General features: G+C 43.3%; 2 protein-coding genes across 2 annotated transcripts in view; both read right to left on the reverse strand.

Moving 5' to 3' along the window:
• LOC131898808 (uncharacterized) overlaps positions 1-27,954 on the reverse strand; it is a 398,643-nt gene that overhangs the window by 114,818 nt on the left and 255,871 nt on the right. The gene's annotated exons all lie outside the window — the stretch shown is intronic.
• On the reverse strand, positions 252-26,283 carry Gpr143 (G protein-coupled receptor 143). Its single transcript, XM_059250013.1, has 9 exons — positions 26,026-26,283; positions 24,778-24,887; positions 23,666-23,760; positions 17,421-17,513; positions 14,795-14,904; positions 12,773-12,881; positions 9,205-9,322; positions 8,444-8,681; positions 252-604 (listed from the first exon to the last, which is right to left on the reverse strand). Exons 1-9 carry the CDS (start codon positions 26,273-26,275, stop codon positions 510-512), a joined length of 1,218 nt encoding a protein of 405 aa, XP_059105996.1. The 5' UTR covers positions 26,276-26,283; the 3' UTR covers positions 252-509.

Here is a 27,954-nt window from a genome sequence, read left to right on the forward strand (position 1 = left end):
TATATGGAAGATATGATGCACTCCCATCCTGCTGGGACTAGAGAAAGACCTGCTTCATACCTTCCAGTGATCCACTCCCAGTATGTTCTGTTGGCCTTATCTGTGTCCCACACCACTCAAACCTTCCAGAAGACCACTGACTAGAGGTGGTTTGGATAGAATCCACATCAAAATGGACTTAGTCACAAAGACTTTATTTAACTATTTTCTCAAGGACTTGGATCTCACACTTAGCATTATAGCTGGCTTCAGAAAAAGTCCAAATGGTTATTAAGAGCCAAGAGGTGACACTGAATGTTCTGGAAGGAATTTTCATTTCCAAGTTCTGGTGTGTTGCTTGTCCTAGCGTAAAGCGCATCTTCAGGGAACTCCATTGTGGTGACCAGAGTAGGATTTGGAGGATGCTACATTGTGGCAGCACTGTGAAAGGAAGGAAGGCAGGAATACAATCCAAAACGATGAGACACAGAGCCTGAAAAGTAGGGGTGTCGGACCCCTACCCCATCCCCTCAGAGGTCCCCCTGAGCTTGGGAAATGGAGTCAACTTCCTTTATGTTTCGGGTCCCAGTTGCAGTATGGATTTCAACAGTGCTGGCATCAGAACCTGGAAAAGAAAAGAAGCAGGCTGTGTTGGAGCTGAGGTCCCAGAGGGCTTTGTCTTGTTTTGTTGGCACAGGGTCACAAATAGACTGGGCTGGCCTCAAACTTGATATGTAGTCAAGGATGACCTTGAACTTCCAATCCCCCTGCTTCCCCTTCCAAAGTGCTAGAATAACAGACATGTACCATCATATTAATTTTATACAGTGCTGAGGACTGAACCCAGGGCCTTATGCTAGCTAGTCAAGCAGTCTACTAACTGAGCAGTGTTGCCAGTCCCTAGAAAGCCTTCCATCAACTTCAGAAAATGTTTGTAGTACTCAACAATGAAATGAGATTTTTGTCTTTCTTTTTCTTTAAAGAAGAAAGGAAAGGAGGGAGGGAGAGAGGGAGGGAGGGAGGAAGGGAAGGAGGGAGGGAAGGAGGGAGGGACGGAGAGAGAGAGAGAGAGGGAGGGAGAGAGAGAGAGAGAGAGAAAATCTTAGTCAAACCTTAGCATCTAAGGTCTAAGGCCAGGTGTAGCTTTAATCCCAGCACTCGGGAGGCAGAGGTAAGTAGATCTCTGAGTTCGAGGTCAGCCTGGTCTACATAGCAAGCTCCAGGACAGCCAGGGTTACACAGAGAAACTCTGTCTCAAAAAAATAATTACTATGTATATCACCTCTGTGTGTGTGTATAAAAAAGAGGGGGGAAACCCTCTATATCATCCCTTACTACATTTAATTCATTCATTCAGAGAAAAAAATGGAACAAACTTTAAAGAATCATTTCAGGCAGCTGACACATGGTTCCTGAGGAAATGTGACAGTTGAATTAAGGTGGCCCTAGAGCCCTGGATGCATCCTCTGGGAAGTATAAACAAAGGACAGAGTCCATTCACAGGAAGCTGTGACATAGACAGTAGGTCCTCCTGCCTGGCTACCTGCACTCAGCTCCAGGAAGCCCCAGAGGGAAGGAATCTACGCCCTCTGTAAAACTCCCTCTTGTCCTCACATACAGTTGCAGTTCTTGTCCTTCAGCACCTGGAAGTACCCAAAACAGCCTCTCCAACTTTCAAGGGTTGTAATTTAAATGCATATCAAGACCCAACATAAAACAGAACATGCCTGATAATGCTTTGCCAAGCCAGTTTCCCTGTTGTGATCATAAACTGGGGCCGTAGATGCAATGACTAAGTGACAAATGATGTTTCTCATATGGCATAGTGCACACATCCAAATAAGCTCTAAGTTATTTGGTGTTCATTTCTTGCGAAGCTGAAGGTGACCTTTCTCACTGGCCTTCATGTCTGGGACCTGTGAGAACACACGCATGAGTGCACATGAGAGCAAGCTAGCTGTATTTTGTTTCTAAGAGCTATTGCTAGATTTTCTTCAGAATAATGAATTTTGTAGCTGTTCACATTCTCTCTACAGTTTCCAGCTAAGAAGCTCAAAGGCAAACAAGTAGCCTCTCTAAGTAGCCTCACGTGGTTCATTTCCCCGGGCTTTCCTTGGATCTCAGCATTGTTCTCTGGTCTGTTCTATTTTCTTACTAATCAGTTTTTCCTTTGTTTTAGAATATGACATGTCTTACAGAAAGCAGTCCCAACACAGTAAAAAATGGTGGGGAAGTGAGCTCAATAAGCAAGATAAAATAAAACGTTCTCATCAAGGGTCACCCTGCAGGTCTACTTAATCACTTGACTAGCACTCCTTCCTTCCGGATAGCAAAATCCTTTGGAACAAACAGCAGACTTATTCTTTTGCTCCCAAAATACCCAGGAGCACTGGCTCTGAGCCAGGATATAAACTGGGCATGGAGAATTCAAAGACGGAAGTCAGGAAGCAAGGAAGCCTTTCCCAGTATGCACAGGGCAAGTGACTGCCTTCCAGTCTCTAAGCCTCACCAATGGACTTGGCTTACTTTTGCAGCCTCAGCTGTCACTTCTATCAAACTCAGGCATACTGATCTACCTACCCTTCCCCTCCTCCTAAAGACATGGTCCTACAAAGGGCCTTTCCACAGCTCTTTGTCTGCCTGCAAAGCATCTCTCAGTTTTCTCATGACTCTGCCTTGTATTTTATTTCAGGTCTCAATTCAAATGTTACCTCAACCATAGTTAACTTCTGGGTTACACTATCAAAAACCAGTCCTCCACCTCTCTCCCTGACTAGTGGCTCCTATTCTTAACAAATTAGGTATTGAACTCAGAGCCTTGCATGTGTTAAGCAAGCTCTTTGCATCTGAGTTCTATCTCCTGCACCCTGATCAGTTCTGGTTCCTAGTGTTTCTCACTACTTGGATATCATATAACATAATTACTGTGGACTTTCTGTAGTTGTTTTCTTTCTTCTACTAGAATAGAGTACTCAGTAAACATAATGAGTGGATACAGTTGGGTCAATGCCTCAACAGTAGTGAGATGAGCCCTTGGAAGCTGGAGCAGTATTAAGACTGATGACCTAAGGAGGGCAGAAAGAATAACAATTTGGACAGAGGCAAGCACCATATTGCAGGATTACTCTAACGCACATGAGTTACTCACTGTGGCTTGTTAGGGAAACAGCAGCCAGACCTTCCCCAGGGGCAGATACAGATGAATCTGAGAGGCTAGAGGAGTGATGAAGACAGAGCAAATGTGATCCCCTCAGAGAATCTAGAGAAGGGAACAAAGGAATGTTTGGCCACGGACCTTACAGCCAGGCCCTGATTTGAGTGTGGGTGCCATCATGAGTAATGGAGGAAAAACATCTGGCTACAGTGGCCCGGCACCAGCTGGGAAGGCTTTTAAGAGCTTCCAGAATAGCACTGCTGCAGGAGGGGCTGGCTGAAGGCACTTGAAAAAGATTTGATTCTCACAGGGTCACCCTGGTTATGAACTCATCTTGGGTGCATGAGAACTCATGTGGGATTTTTGTGGTTTTGTTCAAAAAGACCCAGCTGGGTATCATAAGGTGGCTTGTGATCAAGGTCTTTGCTGAGGATACTCCCACATGACTTCACACTTGAGGACAAACTCCGAGTCCCATGGCTTTAGAGAGTGTCTGGTCTTTCATTCCCTTCCCCCATCTCTATTCAGAACAGTGATGCATAAGAACTCTCTCAAAGCCAAAGCTGCAGGAATAAAGCCACCTGAACCTAGCTCCATGGGTCCTAAGTCAGATAAGGGTTTGAGCTGTGAACTCTAACAAGCCTGGATAGCCTTGGGTTTTCTTCTCTGTCTTACACGTCTCCATGAAGAGAAGAAATTGATAGAGCAAGACTCTGGAGATGGCTGGAGAGATGGCTCAAAGGTTAAGAGCACTGACTGCTCTTCCAGAGGTCCTGAGTTCAATTCCCAGCAACCACATGGTGGCTCACAACCATCTGTAATGAGATCTGGCACCCTCTTCTGTATACATAATAAATAAATAAATCTTTGGTTGTTTGGCTCAAACTGTTTGGGGGGCACCCAGGCAGGGGGGTCAGGATCTGTCCCTGGTCTATGGGCAGGCTTCTGGAATCTGGTGCCTGTGGTGTGACACCTTGCACAGCCTTGGTGCAGTGGGAAGGGGCTTGGACCTGCCTAGGCTCAGTGTGCTGGGCTCTGCTGACTCCCCATGGGAGACCTCAATTTGGGGGATGTGAGGATGCAGGGTAGCATGGGAAAGAGGGCTTGGGGGTGGGAGGAGGTGGGGGGGGTCTGTGGATAGCATGTGGAGTGAGCAGAAAAATTCTTAATAAAGAAAAAAAAAGACTCTAGAGACAGTTCAGCATGGCTGCTACGGTACTGACTAGTTCTCCATTCATAGTCTGTCGACATCAGGTTACCATGACTTCAAGATATCAAACAACCAACCCCCAGAAATGGTGCTCTGCATCATCACAGGCCCGGAGCAATAGGACCAAGCAATAGTAGGCATGGTTCTTTTTATAATGTAATAATATTTCATTAGATAAATATACATCCTTTACCAGAAACTTCTAAAACTAGACCAAATTAAACCTTTCCTCTTAAGAGTTGTTCTCGGGCTGGAGAGATGGCTCAGAGGTTAAAAGCACTGGCTGTTCTTCCAGAGGTCATGAGTTCAATTCCCAGCAACCACATGGTGACTCACAACCATCCATAGTGAGATCTGGTGCCCTCTTCTGACCTGCAGGTGTATATGCAGACAGAACACTGTATACATAATAAATAAATAAATCTTTTAAAAAAAAAAAAAGAAGAGTTGTTCTCAGAATTTTTGTTACTACACAGAGAAATAATTAAAACATTGCTAGACCATACAGGACAATATCAACCAAAAAGATGTGGAAATCTTTTAAAATGCACAATAGTATGCTAAGAAGCAAAACACTTAAGTGATTTACTTTCTGCATACCAGCCCTTTTTGTTCCTTGCAGATCCATGTGTGCAAATTCCTCCACAGAGCTACCATACAAAATGGTGGTCACTTTATCTTAGGATTTTAATTTTGCTATTTTCAGGGTAAGGAAGTGTAAACTCCACTTCATACTTTTACAGGAAATGTTTTTGGTTAATTTTTCCAACTTACTTTGTGCCTGAAAAATGCCTCAAAAAGCTTATCTCACCCAGCAGATAAGCAAACAATACATTACTGTGGGCTCTAAACTGACAGCTGCCTTTTATTCCTTTTCTTTTAATTAATTAATTAATTGAACAGATTCTATTGTCATTGTTTTCCTTTGTATATTTATAGTGCTGGGGGTGGAACCCAGGGCCTTGTACATGCTAGGCAGGTGCTCTATTACTTAGCTACACCTTCATCCTGATAACTGTTATTTTTACAGAAATTCTTTTGCTTTAATTTGCTTTCCTTTTCCTCCAATTTTTTCTCAAATCAATATTTTCAATGATTGCTCCATTAATTCAGTAGAATAATAATTTTAACTGCTTTGAATTTGTCCAGTAAACTATGAGGGCAGTGTTTATGGTCACTGCTGCAAACCCATGACACTGTTCCTAATACATGGCCTGGTGGAGTTCTTTACAGTCAACAGTAGTTGATTTAAAAAATTATAAAATGAGTATTTCTATACTATGAAATATTACTGATCTAAAAAAGAATTGTGTACTGATGTTTGCTACTGGATGAACTTTCAAGATTTTAGGTTAAGAAGTCAGACAGAAAAGTGCAAATATTATATAATGGGACTTGTAGGAAATGTGCAGAACATTCATATACATAGAAAAATTAGTGGCTGCCAGGAATGAAGAGGGCTGAAGATGTAGCTCAGTTGGTAAAGTGCTTGCCTAGCATGCATATAGCCCCAGATTCAATCCCAGAACCATGTAAACTGAGCATGGTGGTGCACTCTCCTAATCCCAGCACTCACATGGTAGAGGCAGAACAATCAGGAAAAGTCAGCATCAGCTGCAGAGTGAGCTTGATGTCAATTTGTGATGCATGAGACCCAGGCTCAAAAAAAAAAAAAAAAAAAAAAAAAGAATGGGAAATGTAGCCTCCAAGTGATAAGAATATTCTGGATTTAGATAGTGGGAACATCTACACAATTTCATGAATATAGCAAAATGCACTAAACCCTTTAAAAGATACATTCTATGGTATTTGGGCTGTATATCACAGTGGACTGTCTTTTTTTCGGGACTGTAGAGGGGTTCCAGTCTTCCAGAACCTCTTCCTTTGCTTTGAAAGAAATTGAGATAGGACTTAGGGTGTGGTTCTGTGGTGTAGCAATAATCTGCCATTGGTAACACACCGGGTTCCATTCGAAGCACTATAAAAAGAGGAAAAAAGATCAGCAAAGAAGGGATCCTTAAGACAGCAGCCATTATGAACAATGGCCCTGTTTATTTTCCTGTTGGACCTTTGTTCATTTTTAAAGACTCTGAAAGCTTTCAGCCTATGAGCAACAGTCCTAGGCAACAGCTAGCTGGAATAGAAACAAGAAGAGCCTTGTTAATTCTGTTCGAAATGGGAGAGGTAGGGTGCAGGGACCAGATGTAGTGGGATTTATTGTTAATGTAGGATTTTACTATAGTGTCAAAAATCGCTCAGTTGTTTTGAGCCATCAGGATGGGAATTCAAACACACACAACTAATTCTAGGTGCAACTTTTTGCCTCCTGCCCCAGGTTCTATCAGTAACTTGGCATGCTGACAGCAGTCTGAACTTGTATGTCCCTGTCCTTCATGAACTACTGGGGCTATATCAGAAGCCTACAGGCTGGGGTGTGACTGGGGTTGTAGTAATAGCCCAGCATGGATGAGACCCTGGGTTCCATTCCAGCACAGCCAGAAAAAGAGAAAGAAAGTCCCAAAACACAAGGTTTCTCCATCTTGTAGGTCCAGCCAAAAGAGCTTCTCTGTTTCTTCTAGAGCTCTCCAATACAACCATTCAATACCAGTTCAGGGCGCCAGGTCATTGATTTATCTACATGTTTTCTCACTCAGACTTGTCCCAAAAATGAATCTTCTTTCACGTATTGAAATAGCAGGAAAGAAAAAAAAGATAGAACTCCTCTAGCCAATTCCACACGTTTCTCAAAACACACCAAAGTTGTTTGGTGGGGCTGTGTCTTATCTTTGGACGTGTGTGTGTGTGTGTGTGTGTGTGTGTGTGTGTGTGTGTATGTGTGTGTGTGTGTGTGTGTGTGTGTGTGTGTACATGGATGTGCATGTACCCCAGACAACCTGTTCAAAAACGCAAATTTCTTTAAGCTTTTGCAAAGGAGACATTTTCTGACCCAGGGGACATTATGCCCACAGAAGACATTTGTTAATGTGTAAAGAGCTTTTATTGTCACACTCTAGTGAATTGAGATCAAAGAGGATGCTAAACATTCTAAAGTGCATAGCACAGCCTGCAGAATGTAGAAGCAGCTAGCTAAGAATAAGGGGTGCTGCTCTGGAAACAGTATGTGATAAGGAGTGTAGCATCAAACCCAGCTATTTCTACCCATTCTCTAGGGGCCAGCTGAGAATGGGCAGGATTGTTCTGATGTACCTGAGTAGGTTTGTTGTTGTTTAGATTTAGTTTTATTTATGTGTATCTATGAGTACATGTGTTCAGGTGCCCACCCAGACCAGAAGAGGGCATCAGATCCCCTGGAGCTGGGGTTACAGGCGATTGTGAGTAACCCAATGTGGGTGCTGGAAACTAAGCCCCTGAGTGTTTTTAAACCTCTCTCCTTCGATTGCCAGGAAATTATAGCAACCAATTAGCTGGACATGGTGGTATATTCCTGTAATAGCATTCAAACAGCTGAGGCAGGAGGACTGAATGTTAGAGATTAGCTTTTGTTTCATAGTGAGATTTTGTTTTAAAAATAAGGGACTGGAGAACTGGCTTAGTGGTTATGAGCACTGGCAGTTCTTCTAGAAGAATCATGTTCAATTCCCAGCACCCACATAGCAGCTTACAAACACCCATAAATAACTCCAGTTCCAGGGGGCTCTGGCCCCATTTTTCGGTTTCCATGGACACCAGGTATGAATGTGGTGCACAGACATACATGCAAGCAAAACAACCATACACATAAAATGAAATAGATTTCTAAAAGAGGAGAGGTGGATAAATAAATAAAAAATGAAAAGAAAGCCGGGCGGTGGTGGCACACGCCTTTAATCCCAGCACTCGGGAGGCAGAGGCAGGCGGATCTTTGTAAGTTCGAGGCCAGCCTGGTCTCCAAAGCGAGTTCCAGGAAAAGGCGCAAAGCTACACAGAGAAACCCTGTCTCGAAAAACCAAAAAAAAAAAAAAAAAATGAAAAGAAGTGGAAGAGGAAATGCAAGAGTATAGTGACATGTAGGTTCCCATCTGCACCTCCCAGCTTAATGAGGGACATCCAGGAGGCCCTGGGGGCTCTGCAGTTCATCTTCTTTGCCAACAGGGCATTACCTTCAGACAGAATGCTCAGCACCTCATCAGAAGTGTGCCCTCCAACACACACCACCTTCCTGGGGTTTTCATGGGGCACGCAGGAGCCCACAGGGGACTGGTATGTGCCCTCGGCAGCTGAAGCAGTCATTGCTTCCCACTGAATCACCATCTTGGGAGGGTGGACATCCAGGTTGCATCCTGTCCAGCCATAGAAGGCTAGAGACAAGAGAAGTCCTTGGGCTGGATTCAGTATTCCCTGGGAAGGAGGGCAAAAGGACACATGGAGGTCAAAGGAAAAGTGACAACCTTTGGTCAACATAATAAGTTCTATCCTGGTAAGCCCAGTGGCTGGTCTTCCTCTGAAACACCCATACACATAAAATAAACTATCTAATTTTAAAACAAACAAAAAAGAGTAACAGTTTGATACTGTGAGTTAACTTCAAATGCTTCATACTCTAGGCCAGAGCAACTTAACAGAGATTGTCTCGTTTTTATTCATTCGTTTATGCATTCACTCACACACTCCCTCACTCATTTTGCACTGCTGATGATCAAACACAGAAACCCTTGAATGCTAGGCTCTACCATCAGGATACATCCCAGCTCTGAGCCTATCCAATAATACAGTGACTGAATCTAGCTTGGCATTACACCAGGATGATAAAGATAATCCAAAAATCTTGCACTGATTATACATTTATACATTTTACTTCGAATTTTTTTTATATTGATTTTCTTTTTTTACAAGAAGAAAAAATAAGTCTAGATTGGCCTACCATAATAAACCATGTGGTCCTGGCTGCATTCTGGATGTGTTTCAGAGAGCCCCCACGGATATCTGGTTGCATTTCAAGGTAGAACAAAAGACTTTCATTGATGATATTGGACAACCAACTGACGGGAAGAAAATGGTCCACAGGTAAAGAAAGCACTCAGTGAAATTCATTGTGACTTTCACCATGGTCTATATGTACCAGTTTTTGGTAGCAACTTGACCACTTTTGTGGGAAGGAATTGAGTTGTTACCAAGACTTTAAGAAGTTCAAATCCTTCTCTTGGTCTAACACATATCTCAAATAGTCCTCCTGGTAGAAACACTCCACATCACATCAAGGTGTAAAGTTTAACCCTCTATCAAACCAGAACTCATTCTCCATAAGAGAGGTAACCTAAAGACTTTCTTTCTCTCTTTTTCTTTTTTAAATTTTATTTTATTTAAATAACATTTTTCATTTATTTTACATACCGACCACAGTTTCCCCTCCCTCCTCTCCTCCCTGTCTCCCCTCCCCATCTTTCTTTCCTTTTTCTTGAGAAGTAACCTAAACTTTTGATGGAGACCAAAATGCTATTTTGCTGTTTTATGCGGAATTTGTGTGTACCTGAGAGATGATGCATGCATGCTTGGGGGCAGGGGCAGGGGGAGGGGGAGTCAGAGGACATCTCTAGGAGTTAGTTCTGTCCTGCCACCTTGTGAGATGCAGGAATCAAATCAAATCAAGTAGTCAGTCCTGAGCATAAGCACCTCTACTTACTGAACCATCTCATTAGTCCTGTGGTAATTTAAAGGAGAATGGCTTTGGTAGGCTCATCCATTTGAATACTTGACTTCCAGTTGGTGGAATTATTTGGGAAAGGTTAGGAGGTGTGGCCTTATTGAAGAGGGAGTGTCACTGGTAGTGAGCTGTGAAGTTTCAAAAGCCCACAGCATTCTCAGTGAGACTCTTTGCTCCCATTTTGTGAACTGGGATGTGAACTTTGAGATGCTGCTCCAGTGCCATGCCAGTCTGCTTGCTACCATGCTCCTTGCTATGATGGTGAAGAACTCCTATCCTTCAGGAACTGTAAGCCCTAAACCTCTCTCTCTCTCTCTCTCTCTCTCTCTCTCTCTCTCTCTCTCTCTCTCTCTCTCTCTCTTGTTTTGTTTTTCGAGACAGGGTTCTCGATAGCTTTGGAGCCTGTCCTGGAACTTGCTCTATGGTCTGGCCTTGAACTCACAGAGATCCGCCTACCTCTGTCTCCCAAGTGCTAGGATTAAAGGCATGGGCCACCACTGCCTGGCAAACCTTTCTTTCTATAAATTGCCTTTGTCATGATTTTTTTTTATCACAGCAGTAGAAAAATACTTAAAACAAGTCCTTATGTGGAATTTTAAAATATCAATCTTGGTAGGTCCCTGGAATGTGAAATAACAAGGTGAATGGATGACAAGCAGTAGATAATTTAGGCCTCTCCTCAGAGGGCATTTAAAGAAATGTCCTCATGCCAGGGGAATTAATACTACAAAGAGTTGACATGTTCTGTATGGTACTGATTCATTACTGTTTGGGTAGAATCTCTTTTTTTCTATTAAGAAATTTTCTATTTACCCTACATACCACCCACAGATCCTCCCTCCTCCCTCCTCCCACCCCTCAGCCCTCCCTCCCAAGCTACCCCCCATCCCCACATCCTCCAAATCAAGGTCTCCTATGGGGAGTCAGCAGAGCCTGGCACACAGAGCCAAGGCAGGTCCAAGCCCCTTCCTGCCACACCAAGGCTGCACAAGGTGCCACACCGCAGGCACCAGGCTTCCAAAAGCCTACCCATGTACCAGAGATGGATCTCGATCCCCCGGCCAGGTGTCCCCCAAACAGTTCGGGCTAAACAACTGTCTCTTGTAACCAGAGGGCCTAGTCCAGTCCCATGTGGCCTCCACAGCCACTAGTCCACAGTTCATGGGTCTCCACCAGTGTGGCCGGTCATCTCTGCATGTCTTCCCATCATGATCTGGAACTCCCCTCAGAATCCCTCCTCTCTCCCATCGACTGGATTCATGGAGCTTAGCCTGGCGCCCAGCTGTGGATCCCTGCATCTGCCTCCATCAGTCACTGGATAAAGGCTCTATGATGACAGTTAGGGTGTTCACTAGACTTGTCACCAGAGTAGACCAGTCCAGGCACCCCCTCGATCACTGCCAGCAGTCCAAGGTGGGGTCATCCCTGTGGATTCCTGAGAGCCTTCCCGGCACCCTGGCTCTTCCCACTCCCATGATGTCCTCATCTTGGATAGAATCTTTTTACATACGATTTGCTACATGCTTTCAAAGCATCAACCACAAATATTTGTGCAAAGGCGGACACAAAAGGGGATAGTTGCTCAGCTTCTTCTCTACCCACCAGTGAGTGAGCTGAGCCTTTACACTGAAGATGGGCCTTGACCCTTTCCCTAAAGACACAGGACTTGTGGGGACAAGAGTAAGACAGATGGGCACACTCATAAAACACAGCCAGGACATAGGAAGATGACTCATCAGTCAAAAGCACTTGCTGTTCTTGCAGAGTATCTAGGTTCAGTTCCCAGCACCCACAAGATAGATCACAAACGTCTGTACCTGCTGGGCACAGTGGCACATGTCTTTAATCCCAGCACTTCAGAGGCAGGCATATCTCTGTGAGTTCCAGGCTAACCAGAGCAACTTCATAAGACCCTGTCTCTGTCCTTAAAAACGAAAACAAAATGGTAACTCCAAGGGAATCTGAACATCCTCTCCTGGTCTCCATGGGCACTAAACACACACATAGTACATACACTTCCACACAAGCAAAATACTTATATACATAAAATAAAAAGCGTGACTGTCCCTTTATTTTGGTTAGCCCAGCAATGAGACGAAATATCAGGTGCATATGGCTTAAATATTTGAAAACTGAGCCAGGTGGTGGTGGCGCACGCCTTTAATCCCAGCACTCAGGAGGCAGAGCCAGGAGGATCTTTGTGAGTTTGAGGCCAGCCTGGTCTACAGAGCGAGATCCAGGAAAGGCGCAAAGCTACACAGAGAAACCCTCTCTCGAAAAAAAAAATATTTGAAAACTGAACATATAGCTGGGCATGGCAGTACATGTCTGTAATCCCAGCACCTGGAAGACAGAGGCATAGGAATCACTGAAAATTCAAGGCCACCTGGGCCTACATAACATGTTCGGGGTCAGCTAGGGGTATATAGTGAGACATTGTCTCAAACAATAATAAAATAGAGAGAAGAGGAGGAGGAGATAAAAGAAAAGAAAAACTGGCTGAATCTGTCTTTAAAAAAAACAAAACAAAAACTTAAACACTTAGCTTCTTATTCTCAGGGTTTGGTACATAATTGTCATAAAGGTTTTATAAAAATATATGAGTTCTGGATTTGCTGACCTGTGTTTTGTTCATTCCTTTAGGGAATACCTTGCATTGTCTCAAAGATTTCCCTTCCAGATTCTTTCCATTGGAACACTCAACTCACATTTGGAAAAGTAAAATGACAAGTTGGCATATCCTTCCCACTAACACAACCAACAATAAAAATACTAGAAGAAAGGTTACCACGCAATTAACACCAGCATTATTTTGAAAAACCGGGTCTTGATCACGGCTCCCATCAGTCTCTCATTCTCTGTGTAAACACCTTTTCTTCCTTTCAGTAAAGAGGCCACTGTGGGGGTGTAGAAGAATGTCAGACAACATTCATGACTTACATTAACTCCATAATAGAGAAGAAAATCGAAGCAGATATGAACGCTTACACATAGCCAGAAGGGCATGAGGCAAATCCCATTACTAACAGTCATTACAGTGTTGCACCTGAAGTCCTCACAGATACCAAGGTATACACATGTGCATGTACACATATATGCACACACATACATAGAAACTTATACTTTGAAATAACTTTTTATTTGTGTGATACTTGGAATGAAACTTAGGGCCTCATGTATGCTAGGCAAGTGCTCTACCACTGAACTCTGTCCGTTTAACCTACTGAGCCCAGAGAATTGCTACACACCTAGAGCTTCTCCTAGCTTCTCCCAGTGTTAACATCATGTACAAATGCAGGACTTTTGTCACAACTGAGAAATTAACACTGATCATTTTTTTCACTGAACTCTTGATTTTATTAGGAATTAATTCAAGTGCTGTGTTTTAAAAGGCTTGTTTTGTCCATTCTAAAATAATATACACTTATTATTTTAGTATATTGAAAATTTTAACAATTCTCCTTAAAGACAAGTTAGAATATATGTTTAGAGAAGAATTAATGACCCTTGGTACCTCTACACAGATATAACCACTAGAAAACTATAGTGTTTGGCCAAGGCATTTCCACTGCTTTGCCAAAACAAAACAAAACAAAACACTACTTGTGTGTAATTTTTAAAACAAAAATCCTATATTTAAATGCAGTTAAGAAAAAATTCATCCAAAGATATGAAATTCATATCAATAATAATATATTTTTAAAAGATTATTTTAATTCTACAAGCAAGAGCTGGAGAGAGATGCCTCAGTGGTTAAAAGCACTTCCTGCTCTTGCAGAAGACTGAAGTTTGGTTCCCAGCAACCATATGACAGTTCACAACCATCTGTAACTTCAGTTCCAGGGAATCTGATGCCCTCTTTTGGCCTCTACAGATATGTAATGCATATACCTACTCAGGTAGGCACACACACATATACATAAATATAGTAAATAAATAAATTTTTCAGCCTCACCAACTGTTGATACTATAGCATAAAAAGTATAGTATTTAATGCACTATATCTAAAGCAGCTAGGAAAAGATGCATCTAAAGCATCAATAGTTTACTACTAGTGATAGAGACTTTAAATACTCTCTTTAGAAATTTCTACAAACAACTGCTGATTCTTAAATGACCTTTCTGTGAAGGCCAATGTGCAAATGTCTTAATTCACATTCTACCCAAGAGATACACAGAAGCATGAGACAGATGGGCACTCACTTCAAGTCATGGTCACTTGAGGAGATGGTAAGGCTGAGATACAGGTCCCTAATCCTAGCTGTAAGAGGTATGTCCCTCTGCTGACTCACTATCTCCCTCTCTTCTAGATTTTACCATTGCAATGGATTCATTTCCTGTGTTCCACTTCCTGTTTCCTGTACATCTGAAAAAATGCATAGGTCAAGTGAGTGCATAGGAATGACTAGACTCTGAATCCATACCTGATCCCTTCCCTTATCTACCTCTTGCTCTATCTACTTCTATGTGCCTCTACAATTTTACAAAATCACCTGCAGGCCCTCCATACTAAAGGCAGACTCTGCAGGAGCCCAGCATAGAAGTGAAGCCTCAGCTAAAACTGATGGTCTTTAGCTAAACAAATATCAACAAAAACCCTGTATAGCAAACAGGTAAATAGGCTTTCACATTTTCACTTATTAAACATGGTCAGTTTGTCCAACTATTCTGTTCATGTTTTTTAAAAAATGATAAATAAGGTCAATTGTGGTATGTAATTCCCAAGGGAACAGCTGTATTTTTATGTGAGTCCAAGGCATGCAGATGTACTTAGTGTCCATATACCAAGAGTAATTCCCCCAAGATTTACCTGCAGTCACTGTCTTGTGAAACAGGATAGGGTTGGCCACAAGGACAAGCAGTAGTGGCAAGTATGTGGTGACATAATGAGGGATAGCATGGTCCAGGCCCCTCTCACACCTTAAAAGAGGAATATCAAAACATTCTCCTTCAAAAAAATGCTTCAGATGAGATGGCCCACTTACCTGGAAGCTGAGATAAGAGAATAGAGGAGAGGGGAATACATCAATCTGCTTCTGACTGTGTCCAAAGAAAATATGACTCATTTCTCTTGTGTGAAAACAAGTAATGCATTACAGGATGGTGAAGGAGATGGATCTTGTTCCTGTCTCATATATGGGAAGAGTGATAGAGCATTTCACTGGGGGAACCCTTTTTAAGGCCTGCTAGGGAAACATAGGATGGAAAAAAGCCTTCTGGAGTGGTAGGTTCTCTGCATTGGGTCCCTTCAAGGAAAAAGCACACAATTCATGTGGAAGGGGAGACAAAGGCACCTATTTAAGTACAGAGCTTTGAGTACTTGCTACATGGCTTTGCCCAGTAACATAATATGATCCACTCCATATCCCTGAGCAACTCATAATTTCAGAATGTAGAAGTTTAAGATTTAAAATAAACTGGGTGTGGTGGTGCATGCCTTTAATCCCAGCACTCGGGAGTCAGAGGCAATTGGAGCTCTGAGTTCGAGGCCAGCCTAGTCTATATAGCAAGTTCCAGGACAGCCAGCGCTATCTAATAGAGAGACCCTGCCATAAAAAAAAATTAAAATTAATAGGTTTTCATTATCATGGATAACAAAAGTCACAGAAAGTTATTCTTTTCAGGGCAACTAATGATGATTTCTACAAATTAATCACAGAAATCGTTGGTTACCTTAAGATGTAGTGAAAGGCCATGCACTCGTGTTACAAAGATAGGAACTGAAGCCGGGAAATGGCTCAGAGGTTGAGAGCACTTGCTGCTCTTGCAGAAGACCTGGGTTCAGTTCCCAGCACTCATACATCACAATCATCAGAGGATCCTGTGCCCTCTTCAGACCTCCTCTGGCACCAGGCACACACATGGTACACATACATATATGCAGGCAAAATACTGATATAAATAAAATATTTTTAATCCAAAAAAGGTAAGAATTATCAGCTAAAACATGCATGATTTAAGAGAAGAAAATGGATGCTGATAACTCTTACAGGGCAGTGGTAACACACGCCTTTAATTTCAGGAAGTAATACTGCAGGACACAGAAAGGTATATAAGGCATGAGGAAACAGGAACTTGCTCTCTTGAGGCTGAGGATTTCATTGAGGTAAGTTAGTGGCTGGCTGTTCTGCTTCTCTGATCTTTCAGCTTTCACCCCAATATCTGGCTCTGGGTTTTTTTTTTTTATCATAAGACCTTTTAAAATTCATGTTACAATGGGTAGCACAGAACTAAGAGATAATCATACATCAAGATTTTAAATCCAAGCCATCTGTCAAAGGCATTTGGGCACCCAGAGACTCCTTGCAAGCTGTGAATCAATGAAACTCATGGGCTCAAATTGTTTTCTGGAAATTTCAGGTCCCAGAGGGAACCACATGAGAAAAGAAAGCACTTTCCAAGTATATTCTACTACAATAGCTATAACACTGTTGTCTGCCCTTTATAAGTTCTCCAGGAAGCAGAATATACAGTGGACCTGCACTGAACTCCCTGAGAACACTCATAGTTGGCAAGGTGTAATGGTGTAAATGAGAAATGTCACCAACAGGCTCAGGTATTTAAACAGTTGGTCCCAAGTTAGTAGTGTTGTTTGGGAGGTGGTGTGCAGTCTTACTGTAGGAATATGTCACTGAGAGTTTATAGCCTTGCTCTACTTCCTGTTCACTCTCTTAGTTTTGTGTTTGTGGTTGAAGATGTGATCTCTCAGCTTCCTGATCCCGCAACCATGGCTGCCACTTGTTGTCACACCTCCCTGTCATGATAGACTCTTAATCTCTCTGGAAGTGCAAGCCCACATAAACTCTCCCTTCTTTAAACTTTAGTCATGGTGTTTTATCATAGCAACAGAAAAGTAAATTAATAAACAATGCAATACCAAAGTAGAGACAGATATCCAACAAAGGAACTGAAAGTAATCAAAAAAAGTTCTACACTATGGGTCAGCAAACTTATCCTGTATAGAGACAGATGGTTCATATATTTCAACTTCATGGTCTCGGTTGCAACTTCTGAATTCTGTCTCTGTAAAGCAAAGGTAGCCGCAGACAGCACATAAATAAGTATAGTTGTGTTCCAATAAAACTATATTCATAAACATAGGCAAAGGGTAAGATTTGTCAGGAGGGTTCTGCTGTGCTGAGCCCTGGTTTACACATTCCTAAAATCACAGAGACACTGTTTATCTCTGTCTGTTTTCTACTTAAATTCAGAGTGTTCATCCTTAGGCCTTGAGGCTTTATAAATATCTCCATTTGCAGGGAGGGGATGGATCTCAGGGCATCAAGGATGTTGGAAATTCCTCTACCACTGAGTTACCTTGCCTAGGTCCCTTATTTTTTTCCAGTTGGATTTATCTATACAGCTTTTCATTCCCTATTAGAGACATACAACAGACCAGGGATCTGGGCACTATATTGCTGGGTGACCTGGCTTACCTGGACACAGAAGGGTAGTAAAGCATGACTGCCCCCTCCACACAAAGCAGCACAGCCAGGCCCCAGGCCATGATGTGGTATAGCAGGATGGTGCTAGGAGAAAACAGAAGAGGGATGGCCACAGTTCAGAGGGCCACAGACCTGCCCAGTGGAAATGACCAGATTAGCTTCTGTGCTTCAAAGAGCTTCCTGTGCTGTTGGTGAGGGGGCTGTTGGGTTTAGATTGTTGGGTTTTTTTTTTTTCAATTAAGATAAAATTTACATCACATAAAATTTGTTATTTGAAAGTGAACAATTCAGAGACACTTTGCACATTCACAGTGTTGTTCGATCGTTACAACAATCTAGTTCCAGAACATTTTGATCACCACAAAAGAAGCCCTCATTCCCATTAGCATTCACTATCATTCCTTCTGGCCCTGAGAACTTCTAATATGCTTTGTTCTGTGGAATTGTCTGTTCTGGACATTCACAAAGACGACAGCACATTGCGTGGCTTTGTGTCTGGTATTTTTCACTCAGCATGTTTTTCATAGCTGAGTAATAAACCATTATATGGGCAGACCCTACTATGTTCCTTCATAATGGAAATTTAGACTGCTTCTATCTTTTGGCTACTATGAATAGTACTCTTATGAACATGTATATACAGCTATCTGAGTTCCTGTTTTTAATTTTTGGTGTGCGTGTATGCGTGTGTATGTGTGTAACTGCTGGGTCAAATGGTATTTTCGTGTTAAGCTGGCATACATACATCTTCATAGATGGCAGTCAGTTGCTCTATGCCTAAGCTGCACTCGGCCCCTTCATACTTCATTTTTGAAGGAACCAAATTCTCTTTGTCTTTGATAACAGTGAACACTATTTTTTTTTCTTTTCTTGGTTTTGAGGTGTGTGTGTGTGTGTGTGTGTGTGTGTGTGTGTGTGTGTGTGTGTGTTTAAAAAACAAACAAACAAAAAAGTGGGAGTTCACTATGTTGTCCAGAGTGGCCTTGAACTCCTGAGCTCAAGTAATTGTCCTGCTTTAGCCTACAAAGTAGCTGCAACTACAGATACACACCATTATGTAATTCCAGCTCTGATGACAGCCATCCTAACGGGAGGGTGATGACTGCTACTTCTGAGACTCATTCTTAATAAAAACCATAAGAGAAACAATCCCATACGTAGATGTCCTCAGACAGCACTGTCAACATAACAGCTCTTATCTGTTATGATTTGAATGTTGCCAGGAAATTCTACTGTGAAAGTAACAGTGTTAAAGATATGAGGCCTTAAAAAAGAAATGGAGCCTTCTGAAAAGTGATTGATTTTGGTGTGTAATTAGTTGGCCTAGTTGCTTTGACCCTGCAGTAATACATTATGGTGATAGTATATGGCACAGTGAAATCACTCATTGAATGGACAGGAAGCAAGAGAGAAAGAAGGAAGGGCCAGGGGTTCATGACCCCCTTGCAAGGCAGACCTCAGATGACTTGAAGACTTCTCACTAAGCCACCCCTTAGAGGTTCTACCACTTCCCAATTGCACCCCACTACAACTAAGCTTTTGACACATGAGCCTTTGAGGGACAAATAAGATCCAAACTACAGCAGACAACCTTTTGGGGCACAATTTTCATGCCTGTTTCTCTTGACCCTCCATACCCACACACATGCTGCACACCTTAACATGTTCATGGAGGTAAGAAGACAACTTGTGGGATCTGATTCTCTCCTTTCCAGGAATCAAACCCAGGTCATTAAGGCTGATGGCAAGTGCCCTTACCCACTGAGCCACCATGCTATCTAAGCCATCTTATGGCATATAAGGTATAATTCTTTTTTCTAAAGACTTATTCATTTTTATTCATTTTATTTCATGTGTATGTGTGAGTGCCTGCATGTATGTATATGCACCACATACATGCCTGGTGCCCTGCAAGGCCCCTAGAACTAGAGTTATGGGTAGCCGTAAGTTATGTGGAACTGTACCAGTATGATGAATCTCAACTTTCAGTGGCCAAGGTTTATGGAACAAAAGTTGTAGACACAGAAAATGCTAAGAACAAAGCAAGTCCTTTTTCTGAATAGGAGGCTACAAGTTCAAGTATATGGCATATAAAACTCCTCATAAGAATCATACAAGAAATTTCTCCCCCTAAACACCAACTAGGGAAACAGGAACAGAGGCTGAGAAATCAAGTTCAGAACTGTGATCATCCAAAGCAGAAGACTAAGTTTATAAGTTAAGTAGCTGAAGAGTGTGGTAACCAGAACAAGGTCCCAATGATGTCCATGTCCTGATGTCCAGAACCTAGAAGTACAAAGCTTTATACAACAGATGTGATAAAGTCCACAGATGTGATTGAGTAAGGATTTTTGAGGTGAGATCAGCTTAGATTACTAGGGTGGCCCAATATAATCATAGGAATTCATAAAAATACAGGAACTTTGGGTTAGAGTACGTATAGACAAACCCCTGTCTCAAAAATAGGTAGGTAGGTAGGTAGGTAGATAGATAGATAGATAGATAGATAGATAGATAGATAGATAGATGATAGATAGATAGAGTCAATCAGTGGTGGCACACCTTTAACCTCAGCACTCTGGGAGGCAGAGGCAGGCAGATTGAGTTTCAGGACAGCCTGGTATATAGAGTGAGTCCCATGACAGCCAGGGCTACACAGAGAAACCCTGTCTTAAAAAACGTAAATAAATAAACAAACAAATAAATAAATAAATGTGGGGCTAGAGGGATGGCTCAGCATTAAGAGCACTGGCTACTCTTCTAGAGTACTCAGGCTCGATTCCCATCATCTACATGGTGGCTTCCAACCATCTGTAACTCAAATTCCAGGGTATCTAATACCTTATTCTACCCTCTGCATGCACATGATGCACAGACAGGCATGCAAGCAAAACACCCATACAAACAAAGAAATAAAGGTAAAAAACACTCAAAATGCAATAAGATAAGTGTCAAAACACTAAAATCTAGAAAAGAAAAAAAGGGCTCTACTTTAAACAGGGGCGGGTGGGAAGCTAGAGAGATGCTTCAGTTAAGAGCACTATACTACTCTTGGAGAGGACCTGAGTTAAATTCCCAGTACCCTTGTCAGGCAGTTTCATAAATGTCTGTAACTCTAGCTCTAAGGGATCCAGGTAATGCCCTTTTCTGACTTCTTCAGTCACATTCATCAGCCCACATACAGATACACAAATAGACACATAATTAAAAATAAATAATAAATAAAATGGGGATGGATATCTTGGACCAAATCAGACAAAGGGTGCAATCTGAAGGCTCAAACAGAGAAACTGCATCTCAGGACCTGGTGGGGATTAGACATCCCAAATTCTGCAGGCAAACCTGAGGGGTTTCTTTACTTCCTCCCTCCTCTGCACTCCCCATTCCCTGCATAGCTCACATTCCTGCCATATTCCTCCTTTATCTTTATGCTTGCACATACGCACCCAGCCCTACCCTTGTCACCCAATGCCCCAGATTTGAGAACAAGGCCTTCCAGATGCTGCCAGTAACTCTGTAGAGTCACACAGCTGATCCCATGGAGCAGTGGATAGCATTCAGAGATGCTTTTTTTGTGATTGGGTGGGCATGTTGGGCTCCATCAGTCACACACACTAGCTGTCATTCAAGATGCAGCAGGATACCTAGCAAATGGCACCCCATGTTCTGTTGGGATTCTGACTTTGAAGATCAGCTGTATGAACAGAAAGCATGCTAATGGATCAGAGCAGGAAACCAGGACATTAAGCAGGAAAAGAAGCAGAGGCTGGCACACAAAGCTTCTAAAGAAAAACTATTTTGTGCCAGCTGTCTGGGAGAGCACAAGGAAATGACTCCAGCATACTTTGCCTCCCCCATTGTAACCAGTTCCTGGAGTATCCCTCCTCCGGCCTCACAGGGGCAGGAAGCTGTGGGGGAGCATGTCAGTAATGTGAGTATTGCCAGAGGTCTAGGCTGTGTGGAGACTCAGCTACCCCAGAACAGCTGTCTGCAGGGAGCTGTATTGTTGATGACAGCAAAATCTGCTCATTCCACCATACCCTCCCCTCATTTTGGGCCACACTGGATGCATTTACAGAGTGGGGAGTGAGCAGTTCAGAAGGCAAGACCAACCAGTCCAAGACTGGAGGTCACTGAAGCCTAGACAGTAGTTCTTCCTTCTATGCAACAACAGCCATATCTGGGCCACAGGATACAGGAGGTAACTATATTAATAAAGGATGCTTTTTGAAACCCAGCCAGGTTATGTGCCTTGCACCTCAACTCAGTGGCAACTCATGGCAGTCAGACCATAACTAATCCCCTACATACCTTTATCTGAATGCTAGATGGCTCCCAACTACAGGCATACGTAGGTGGCCCCACAAACTTTCTGTCACTCATACTTCATTTCTTTTTGCAACAGGTTCCCATTATTCAGTCTGAGTTGACTTCCATCTACAGATCCTCAGTCTCTGGCGTGCTTGAGGTTACTCAAGTGTGCCCCATGGAGAACTACACTGTCGTTTTCTTACAATAAATAGTACTTTTAGTTCAAGGCCCTTTTCAAGGCCCCATGTAATTTATTTTGAAACCTGTATATTCCAAACTAGGAGGGAGCTACAGTGAAAGTTGAAATTTAAACTTTACATCTATCTTAATGACCTTTCTTGGGATGGGAATTAAAGGGGGAAATACTCCTCTGTCTGCCAAAGAAAGTGGGTGAGTGCTGACTGGATCTCAAAGGACATGGAAAATTTAGTCAGCCACATTTGCCAAGTTGGGCCCCTGCCCCGGAATTCAGCAGGATACCTCTCCCCACTAGCCTCGGTCTCTCAGTGGCTATCTGCTGAAGCAACTACACCCACTACCCTGGAAACCAGCAGCCTCTTCAAAGGGGAAAGTCACATTCCCAGCTCTGGTTCATTCCAGCCAGTGAGGCCACACCCACACTTTGCCCAAGGCTCCAAGAAGTAGGACTTGTATCAGGCATCAGGGTGAGATTTAGTCTCCACGGAAACTGAGCATCTTTGTTACCTCTGCTGTGTACCTGGTTTCTCTATGATGAGGAACCCAGTCCATTCCTCACAGGCACATATCATTTTTTCAAAGTCTTATGAATTTTTTTGTGTTTGTTTGTTTGTTTGTTTGTTTGTTTTGCTTTGTTTTTACACCCCGAACAATGTTTCCCCTCCCTCCTTTCCTTCTAGTTCCTCCCCTCACCTCTTCCCTCCTCCTCTTCCATTTCTATTCAGAAAAGGGCAGACCTCCCAGGGATATCAGCCAGCCATGGCACATCAAGTTGCAGTGAGACTAGGCACTTCTTCTCTTAATGAGGCTGGATGAGGCAACCCGGTAGGAGGAAAGGGTCCCAAAAGCAGGCAACAGAGTCAGAGACAGCACCTACTCCCACTGTTAGGAGTCCCACAAGAAGACCAAGCTATACAACTGTAACATATATGCAGACAGGCACATATCTTAAGGCTTGAAACTTGTCCTTGTTCTTGCCCTTGTAAAGCTTCTGGGGCTTCACATCCCATGTATTAACTTTCTACATGATAGTACATCCTCAGAAGCCACACTCTTCCTAGAATCTTCTAGATGCTGGCATCACCATCATCTTGCCTGCTAAAATGAATGTTTACCTCATAATTAATACCAAAGCCCCAGAGTAGCAGGGGACAAGATGGGAGCCCAGATGATAAACAGAGCATAAAATCAGTGTGGGATGACATAGAGTGAGGGGCTCTCACATAGTGTTCACTTCCAAATCTTCCAAATGTCTGATTCCCCGCCCCCTTTTTTAGTTTGTTTATTTTGGTTTGGCCACTGGAATTGAACCCAGGGTCTTGAATACATATGTTCTTCACTTGAACTTACCAACAGCCCCTAACTATTTAATTTCCCAAGTTACTTATTTGCAAGGTTGTAAGAATTTTGATGTTCTGAATTTGCCAGTGGTATCTTATAAAAATGAGCTGTCAGCTGGGAATAGTGGCAAATCTTTTTAATCTGAACCCCCAAGAAGCAGAGGCAGGAGGATCCTAGGTTCAAGGGAAGCCTGGATTGCATAGTGAGACCAGGTTCCAAAAGAAATGTTACTATAAAAATGAGGAAGCATAAATATTTCTGGATGTAAATCCAATTGACAGGCTGAGTCGCACTGCAAAGAACCTTTGAATGCCCAATAGCATGTTCAAATTTTACTCACAGAAGCAGGAAAGACATCCCTGTTCATGTTTCCAGTCAATAAATACCTCAGTCCGGCAGATCTCCTGATCACCAAGTACACATCAACTGCATAGCAGAAGAGCCACCAGAGGCAGGCACCATACAACAGCTGGATCCACATCTATAATAAAGAAGAGCTCAGCATCAATGATTCTAGCAGTATGCATGAGGTGTCCAACTCAGCCTGAAATGAGGAGCAGACACAGGTTTGCCTGGCAGCATGGGTGAGCTATCCCATGTGGACACTTTCTCTGAAACTCATATTGGCTATGACCCAGAGGCATATGTGTGTGTATTTGTCCTCTGTCTATATAGTTAGATTTGATATGGGAACTCTATCTCTGGTGTGCTTACAGACAAGGCACTTAGAGGTCCATGATGCTGAGTTTACGATGGTGGAAGGACTCCTGTGGTTTATGGTAGAAGTTCTGTTTCTGAGAAGGGGAAAGTGTGGGCCTGAGAGACTCAGAAAGCACTTCAGTAGAAGGGGATGACAAGAGTGGAGTCTGAGTTGCAGCATAAAATCGATGTGCTTTAGTAATGTTGTTGAGACAGGGGCATTGTTGGAATGCAGTTAGGAAACCATAGAGAATGTAAATGGAAATAAGGTGGAAATTCTGTAGAGGAACTGAGACTCCACACAGTGTTCATGCTTTCTACACATCATTCCTATGAGGGGCAGTGCAGTGCAAGAAGCATAGTGTGTTTCTCTGTGTGCAATATGTATATTTACTGAAGGCTTTATTTATACAAAAATTTCATATGGAATATTTAATGTGTATTTAAATATATTTTGTTTAGAAAACCACATCCAATCTCCCTGTCTTTCTCTGTAGCTGGCTTTGATTGGGGCTGTGTACACATCATGGGAAGTGTGTGTGTGTGTGTGTGTGTGTGTGTGTGTGTGTGTGTGTGTGTGTAAGGCAGAGGCTGAGGCACTGGATGGGGTCATTCTCAGACTTGTGTGTCCATCTGCACCCCAGGCAGACTTGGCCTCACTCTGACTCCTGGTCCTCGGGTCCAGGGCATGACCTGAGAATTGCTTTCGTCACAATTCTCAGTGTCTACTCTGCTGACTTTGAAGACCACCATGCAGCAGGAGCAGAAGGAGGAGGGTGAACAAAGGGAGATAACTTACCGCACTCCCTACACAGAAAGCAGCAGGCCAAATGTCTGTTCCGTTCACATTGGAGATGTTTTCAATGAAATCTGGGTAGGCGACCCACACCGTGGACCTGGTAACGATTCCTGTATGAGAATTAGATAGTAAAAAACCTATTTGATTTTAATTCAAATCTGAAACAAGCTGGCTGCTTTGGAGGGGGGTATAAAAAAAGAGAACAAAGGAAGGAAGGAAAGAAAGATGAAAGAGAAAAACAGACATATTGGTGTGTAACAATAAAGGCAAAACTGAAGGCTGAGAAACTGAGGTAATTGTTATTGTCAGAGTTATCCCAGGCACTTAAGTGTCTAGTCAAACCATCAGCAGGAATGTGCATTATGCTCTAGTTGAAAAAGGATATTGGCAAATTCATTCTGTTATGGGTCAAGTAGTTAACCATGATTGTCTTGTGGACCACAGTGTCTATTTCCAACCTTTTACTCTGCCCTAGCAGGACTTAAGAGGGTCTCAGATCAGAAGTAAATCCTGGGCAGTGCTGTATTCCCACACAACTTTATGTAAATTTAAGCAGAACTCACGTGCCATTTTCTTCTCTGGGGTGTTGAAAACGTTTTAAAATGTTGTGTCATTCTATAAAGGTGTCACAGAACATGCACCAGATAGAACTTTGTATACCTGAGGCTCAGAACCATACTGAGGGGCCAGAGATAGATCTGCTTCTTGGATATTTTGCCCAGCACGCACAGAGCCCTGGTGATTTCAACAGCAGCTCAAAAGATAGGACTTTCAGATTTAAAATAAAAACAAACAAACAAACACATAGGAGAGAACATGGGCACAGATGGTGTTGATCGTCCTCGTTGAATTAACCAAGGACCGGCTTTAGTTTTGTTTGTTTGTTTCTGGATTTTAACTGCACAGTCTGAAGTTTCCTTAATAAGCTCCACTAACAAACACATACTTTTGTTAAAAGTTCCATGGACTTTAATTTTACCAACCACTCTGCAGAATTCTCTAGTACTATCCAGTCACCTGGTAAATAGATCCAGCCCTGCTCTAAACACAAGCTAGTAGTCACATATCTCAGAGCTGTTCCCAAACCTGGACTCCCCGCTGGGGCCACGCATCATGGCCACTGCAGGTCCCATCCAGTGAGTTGTGTATCATCCTCAAGCGAGGGCAGATCCCACTTTGTGGAACCCTGAACATTCCACCCTGTGAACTGCATATTCCAACCCAAAAAGGCTGGCTGTATGCGCTTACCCAGGCAGCCAAGAAAGTCGCAGGCGGTGGCAGCGCGGAGAATGTGGACTGAGGCCGGTGGGGTTGTCGCAGGCGCCCTGTGACCAACAGATCTGCGCCCTGGCAGGAGCTGCAGGAGGCCAAGCACCAGGCGGAGAGCCCCGCTGCCCAGGCACAGCGCGTGGAACACCCGCGGTTGGAAGCTCAGCACCAGCTGTGTGGCTGCGTCCCTCGTAGGGCAGCAGAAGATTCCCAGGCGTGGGGAGGCCATTTGTCTTGCTCAGGGACCGGTCTCCGTTCTGAGGAACCCAAGGCTTTTCCCGGTCAGGTGCTGGGCTGGCGAGGGAGGTTGGACATCATGTGCCTGTGCCTCTCCCCCACCCCAGCCCCTTAGGCTACAAAGGCGCCTGGCTCCGTGGGGGAGGTGCGCCCTCCTCAAAGGCCACGAGGTCTCACGAGGCTAATGCTGGATCTTCAGGGATGGGGGAAGGAGCGCCAGAGGTGGGCAAGGGTCAGCAATTTCCCCATCCACCAGGCCTTCCCTGTACCTTACCTCCCCAGAACCTACAGCCTGCAACCTGCCATTTTCCCTTAACTGGTCTCCCTGGAGAGATATGTCCCATTAATCAGACAGTTCCTGTTTCTGACTGTGACATCTTCATGTGATGCATGAAAGGCAACATACTCATGTTCATCCACTAAGACTCGTCCCTCTGAATACATCTACTCCTAAACAGAAAGTCTCCACATCCTACCTTCTCTGTGGTCCTGTCCCATGGAAGCAAACCCACAGGGACCTTCCTTTCAAATTAAAGACATCTGTAATTCCAGCACTTTGGAGGCAGAGGCAGGCCATCTTTATGAGTTCAAGTCCACCATAATCTACATAATGAGTTCCATGCCAACCAAAGCTACACAATGAGATCCCATCTCAACACACACACACACACACACACACACACACACACACACACACACACACAAATAAGCAAACAATTCACCCTCACACACCAAATAAAACTAAATGAATTACCAGCAGCAAATTCAGGGGTCTTGCTTTTGTTTTTGAGTCAGGGTCTGACTATGTAGACCAGGCTGACCTCTAACCCACAGAGATCCACCTGCCTCTGGCTCCAGGGTAGTGATATTAAAGGGGTGTGTTACCACCTCAGGGCAACTGACATCTGTGTTTATGGATGGTGAAACAGGACAAGGGTGAATACCAGAGGGCTGGGAATTTTCCAAGTTAAAACTTCATGTTTAGAGTTTTACTCAAGCCAGGTTAGTGGCCCATGCCTTTAATCCCAGGACTTGAGAGACAGAGGCAGGCAGATTTTTGTGAGTTCAAAGCCAGCCTGGTCTACATAATGAGTTCCTCGGCTGATAGGGCTACGGAGCGATCTTGTCTCAAAATTTTAAAAAATGTATTACTCCAGCTCTCCTCTTTAAATCCCACCCTGCACCTGGTAGGCCAGCACCCTTTTACAAGTCCCACTCCACCCAGGCCTTGTCCCTTGACCCTCTTAAGAGCTCTTGATATCTATCACTCCAAAGTTTCACAAGGTGTATTAACAATGGTTCATGCTTTCTGACATAAGGGCATTTACAGGGACAGCAGCATCTGCAGGTGCCCCATGGAGCATGGATGACAAGGGGCATACAGAAAGACCCTGTGACCTCAGGATCTGCATTGGCAAGGCCCCCAAGTGCTGACATGAGGTCACTATGGATGACAAGGAATATACATCCTTTGTCCTTCCTATTGTCTTTCCAGACACTGAGCTCTGGGCAAAAATCAACCTCTCTTCATACACCTGACACTGACATAACAGGCACAAAATATAAGAGTTACTATAGACAGCTCTTGACAGAAGGGTGTCAGCTTTCATCATTACAGGCTCAGATGCCTTTAAAGGAAAAATAACTACTCTTGAGTAAAGATGATTGACA

Source organism: Peromyscus eremicus, chromosome X, assembly GCF_949786415.1.
Source record: "Peromyscus eremicus chromosome X, PerEre_H2_v1, whole genome shotgun sequence".
Taxonomy (NCBI): Eukaryota; Metazoa; Chordata; class Mammalia; order Rodentia; family Cricetidae; genus Peromyscus; species Peromyscus eremicus.

What these genes read in the sequence shown, in the direction of transcription:
- Gpr143 (XM_059250013.1), bottom strand. Translation starts at nt 26,275, where the DNA reads ATGGCCTCCCCACGCCTGGGAATCTTCTGCTGCCCTACGAGGGACGCA. An exon ending in AGGAGATCTGCCGGACTGAG is followed by an intron (nt 17,514 to 23,665) that starts GTATTTATTGAC and finishes GTTTTCTCCTAG; the next exon opens with CACCATCCTGCTATACCACA. An exon ending in ATGCTGGTGTTAATTGCGTG is followed by an intron (nt 9,323 to 12,772) that starts GTAACCTTTCTT and finishes TCTTCCCGTCAG; the next exon opens with TTGGTTGTCCAATATCATCA.